General features: G+C 59.8%; 1 protein-coding gene across 1 annotated transcript in view; it reads right to left on the bottom strand.

Moving 5' to 3' along the window:
• Window positions 1-4,991, bottom strand: part of ITPR1 (inositol 1,4,5-trisphosphate receptor, type 1) — a 173,427-nt gene that overhangs the window by 11,117 nt on the left and 157,319 nt on the right. Inside the window, exons 55-58 of the mRNA XM_005881921.2 lie at window positions 4,666-4,758; window positions 3,478-3,617; window positions 1,981-2,146; window positions 818-978 (exon numbers count right to left, since the gene is read on the bottom strand). Coding sequence (XP_005881983.1) covers window positions 818-978; window positions 1,981-2,146; window positions 3,478-3,617; window positions 4,666-4,758 — 560 coding nt within the window. The remainder of the gene's footprint in view (window positions 1-817; window positions 979-1,980; window positions 2,147-3,477; window positions 3,618-4,665; window positions 4,759-4,991) is intronic.

Here is a 4,991-nt window from a genome sequence, read left to right as displayed (position 1 = left end):
AGAAGGAGGGAGGGAGGGAGGGAGGGGGTGAGAGCGCTGTCTACCGCGGCGTGAGAAACAGCCAGCAGCAGGCTACAGGATGATGGATGGGAGCTCAGTGCGTGATCCTCAGGGAGCGACGCCCGTGCGATGAGTCACCTGGGCGTGGATGCCCAAGTCTGGCCCTGGTTCTGGGGAACTGTCTTTCCCTTTAATGTGCACACCCCACTCCCCCGCCGTGGCCACCAAGGACAGCTGCCTGGGGCCCGCGTGGCGCCTCCACGCGTCTAGCCTGAGAACAGCGCTCAGGCCTGCGGCGGCGTCCCCTTTGGGACAGGGCGGCCACGCTCCCTAGCAGCCAGAGGTTAACTGGGGACTCGGTCCCTCCACCATGTGGTCCCCCAGGAGGGCTGGGCTGGGTCCCCCAGGAGGGCTGGGCCCCCCAGAAAGGCTGGGTCCCCCAGAAAGGCTGGGCTGGTCCGAACACAGGCGCCAACCATGCTGGACTATGCCGGGCGATCACTTTCGAAAGGCACCTCTCAGAGACCAGCTCTTATTTAAGGCAAAAAACACAAAAGAAAGAAAATAAACAAAAACACCCGTGATCGGGAAGGAGGCCAAGCGCAGAGGTGGCCCCTCGTTAAAGCCCCAGCCGCCATGTGGCCGCTCTCATCTCCCCGAGCCTCAGTGTTTGCGCCTTTAAAGTGGGGACGCACCGCCCAAGGCTGCTTCTGAAGGTCACCGCAGAGGACAGCAAAGGCCCAGAGCCCAGGCCTCGTCCAGGGCCAGGGCTGGGTGGACGCAGAGGCCGAGTTCTGCGTGGGACCCGGCCGCTCACCTGGATCATCTCGGCCACGTAGCTCTCGGGGCCTGTGTACTCCGTGGAGTCCTTCACCTTCACCAGGACGATGAAGCACAGGTAGTGCCACATGTTGTGCTCCTCCTTGATGTGCTCCTCGAAGGTGACCGTCTTGTTGTCAAACTTGTCCCTTTCCAAGCCTGCAGAGGGCGGGAGGCGGGCCGTGAGCAGCGCAGGCTGGGCTCCCGGGCCCTGTCGGCCTGTCTGTCCACAGGAGGGCTGGGCTCCTGGGCCCCGTCGGCCTGTCTGTCCACAGGAGGGCTGGGCTCCACACCTGTCTCTATAGGGATCGAACCTGCAACCTTGGTGTGGATGATGCTCTAACCAACTGAGCAGCCCGGCCAGGGCCCAGTGTATGGAAACTCTGTATTATTCTTATGACATTTCTGTAATTCTGGAAATTATGTCAAAGAAAATGCATTAAACTATTTTAAAGGAAGCAGCATCTTTAAGTTTTTAAATGGAAAATGCTCATTTTGGAGCTTCCCAGTAGGAAATGTATACAGTATTCAGTAACTGTGATGAACAACCCTCAGCCCCTGGGTCCCGCACGGCTAGTTTAGTTCCACGGACGTCCCGGTCCCACAGGGTTACTTTGGTTCCATGGACGTCTCGCAGTCACCGAGATGGCTTTGGTGCCCACGTGCCTCTCCCCGGGGACCTTCACTACTGTCACCCGCACCGCGTGGCCCTGGCCTGGGTGGCACCTGAGCCAGCTCCCCTGAGTGCCACCCTGAGGCGGAGGGGTTCATGTCACTGCACCCAGGTCACAGGGAGCCCCTCGGCTCAGAGATGCGACCGGACTACAGCGAGGACGTGCAGGTCGGGGCGGGAGCTCGCTCAGAGCCGGTCTGACTCCGCGCCCGGGCTCTGAGCTCTGGGCATTGAGCTCCCGGCATTGAGCGCCCGGCATTGAGCGCCCGGCTCTGAGCTCCCAGCACGGGGCTCTCTCCGCCATGAGGCCCAACACCATCAGTGACCCCCTGCAGCCTGGAGCTGGGCACGGGCTCCATCCTAATCTCAGGGCCAAGGGGCACCCCAGCGACAAGACCCCGAGATGCACGCATTGCAAGTCCTCCCCACAGCCCCGCTCCTGAGCACACACAGGCCCCGCGGCACCGGTTTTTCGGAGCCGCGCTCACCGCAGATGAAGCACGTGGTCTTGAGGATCTCCTCTTTCTTCTGCTTCTCGCTCCTCAGGTCGGCGAAGGTGTCGATGATGACCCCGAAGATGAGGTTCAGCACGATGATGATGACCATGAAGAAGAAGAGCAGGTCGTAGATGACGCGGGCGGCGAACAGGGGCTCCTGGAAGGGGGGCTCGGTCAGCAGGCCCCACCTCTGCTCTGCAGGCCGGGCAGCGGGAGGGCTCCCCGCATCACGGCGGACGTCCCCTCTCAACACCAGGGGGCGCCCTGACCCCCACATCACCCGGCAGCCTCCTGGAGCAGAACTTAAACAGGATGTCAAGCGTTACGAAGGCCACCACTTGGTTGAGCGCTGACCCATGAACCAGGAGGTCATTGTTCGATTCCCGGTCAGTGTGGGACGTGCAGGAGGCAGCTGTTCAATGAATCTCTCTCATGATTGATGTTTCTATCTCTCTCTCCCTCTCCCTTTTTCTCTGAAATCAATAAAAATATATTTTTTAAAAGAAGAAGAGCAGGTCGTAGATGACGCGGGCGGCGAACAGGGGCTCCTGGAAGGGGGGCTCGGTCAGCAGGCCCCACCTCTGCTCTGCAGGCCGGGCAGCGGGAGGGCTCCCCGCATCACGGCGGACGTCCCCTCTCAACACCAGGGGGCGCCCTGACCCCCACATCACCCGGCAGCCTCCTGGAGCAGAACTTAAACAGGATGTCAAGCGTTACGAAGGCCACCACTTGGTTGAGCGCTGACCCATGAACCAGGAGGTCATTGTTCGATTCCCGGTCAGGGCTCAATCCCCAGTGTGGGACGTGCAGGAGGCGCTGTTCAATGAATCTCTCTCATGATTGATGTTTCTATCTCTCTCTCCCTCTCCCTTTTTCTCTGAAATCAATAAAAATATATTTTTAAAAAGAAGGCCACCACTGCATCTCTTTTCATACCCTGTGTCTAAGTTGTGTGCTCTAGCCGGTTTGGCTCAGTGGATAGAGAGTCGGCCTGTGGACCGAAGGGTCCCGGGTTCAATTCTGGTCAAGGGCACGTGCCCAGCTTGTGGGCTCAATTCCCAGTAGGGGGCATGCAGGAAGCAGCTGATCAATGATTCTCTCTCATTATTGATGTTTCTACCTCTCTCTCCCTTTCCCTTCCTCGCTGAAATCAATAAAAATATATTTTAAAAAAATAAATAAAATCAATAAATTGTGAATTCTCGGAGTGCCCTGGGACGCGCGTGGGCAGGGAGCTTCCTGGGAGCTCGGGGGTTGTGGAAATGTGTCCAGGTGGCCAGGCCCAACCCGAGGAAACGGTCACTCCAGTGTGACTGGGGACCAGCCCCTCGCACGGCGTCAGCGTGTCCGATGGAGAGGGAAGGTGCCCCCAGGAGCTGGCCCTGCCCGTCCATGCGTCCTTGCTCCCAGGCTGCCTGTGTGGCTTCTGTCTGTGCTCCAGCCACCCCCACCCCCCCCCGCCCCCTGGTCCTCTGGGGACGCAGCCACCTCTTTGGACGGCTTCCTGAGCACGTCGCCCACGCCGCCGCCGCTCCGCAGCCCGTGGCTCAGCACGGTGACGATGCACATCAGTAGGGTCTCGCACGTGTGCTCCTTGTCCTGCTCCGGCTCCTCGGCCGGGAGCAGCGCTGCGAACGCAGACAGAGCGAGAGAGAAGGGAATGAAGGCCCGAGCGCCACACGCCTCCTCCTGAAAGGCGGAAGTCCGGGCACTTCTGTTTTCATCACTGCCCCCTGCTCACTTCTCCAGCCAGGCCAGACCTGCCCTCCCACCTCGGAATCTAAACACTCCCCGTCCTTCTCAGGGGTCAACTCCAGCCCAGCGCTGAGCAGGCGTCTGACCTCAGAGAAGCTGCTCCTACCCTGAGCCACAGCCTCTCCCCTCTCGGCCGAGGGCAAGGCCACCAGGCTCCTCACTGCGGTGTTGTAGGGGCTACACCCGGCAGCATGCGAGAGCGGCTCCTCTGATTAAACCGCTTTATGCTGGAGGCTGTCCATTGCTTTTTGGAGGAAAAAAGCAGTGACCTTTCTACCTTCATTCTTTTCCCCAGCTGCAGAGAGAAGGGCCTTGCTGAAACACACATCTCATCATATCACTCCCCTTTCAGCAACTTCCAATCATCCGTTGGATGAAATGTAACCTCCCTAGCCTGACATGTAAGACCTTTCGTGATCTGACCCTTTGCCAACCTGGCCGGCTTCATTTCTTGCTATTCTTCTTCCTCATAAACCATATCTCCCTAAACCTGCTGTATTCTACTCCAAGCCTTCAGACGGGCTGCTCCCAGAATGCCTGCCCCTCCGCCTTCGCCAGATAGTCCGCTGTTTTGGTTTAGCTGTCACTTCCTGGTGATACTCTCACTGCACTATGAGGCTGGGTGCCTATCTTCCGTGTTCCATCCTTATTCCCGGCATTCAGCAGCTCTCAGGTGACCCCACCTGCCCGCCTGCCACCCCCAACCCATGTCACTGTGTCTTAGAATACAACGGCCCCTGGCAGACAGTGGGCCCCCAGGAAGTCCCAGCTGAATCCATGAAGCCGACCTTTCTTCCCACAGAGCCTTCTCTTCCCTGTCTCTCTCGGCTCCCCCAGCCTTTCCCGGTGGCCACCGGCCTCACGTCTAGGCCTCCTGAGGGGCCTGGCACTAACGCAGGGCTGCAGGCTATGGGGTCCTACCTTCCTGGGGTGCAGGAGAGGAGCAGTTCTCCCCAGACCCCACCCTGCACACGTCCGAGAACAGGAACTCGCTGGCCAAGCTCTCGCCGGCCTCTGGGAGAGAGAAGGACACTGTGATGCACAATCTTGCAGCAGACGCCACCCCACAGTCCTGCCCGCACGGTCAAGGCGCAGACGCCCTGGCACATCTGCTTGGTGACCGGGGCGGGGGCTGGGGATCCGCACGTCGGCAGCACCTCTCTCCCCGGAAATGCCCATGGCCGAGACTGACCCGCATGGCCCAACGCGCAGACTCGGCCAGGCTCACACCGAGTCGGGGCCTGGCA

This window comes from Myotis brandtii, unplaced genomic scaffold (genome assembly GCF_000412655.1).
Source record: "Myotis brandtii unplaced genomic scaffold, ASM41265v1 scaffold693, whole genome shotgun sequence".
Classification (NCBI taxonomy): Eukaryota; Metazoa; Chordata; class Mammalia; order Chiroptera; family Vespertilionidae; genus Myotis; species Myotis brandtii.
The sequence above is the reverse complement of the archived record's forward strand: the minus strand, read 5'-3'. Positions and strand labels throughout refer to the sequence as shown.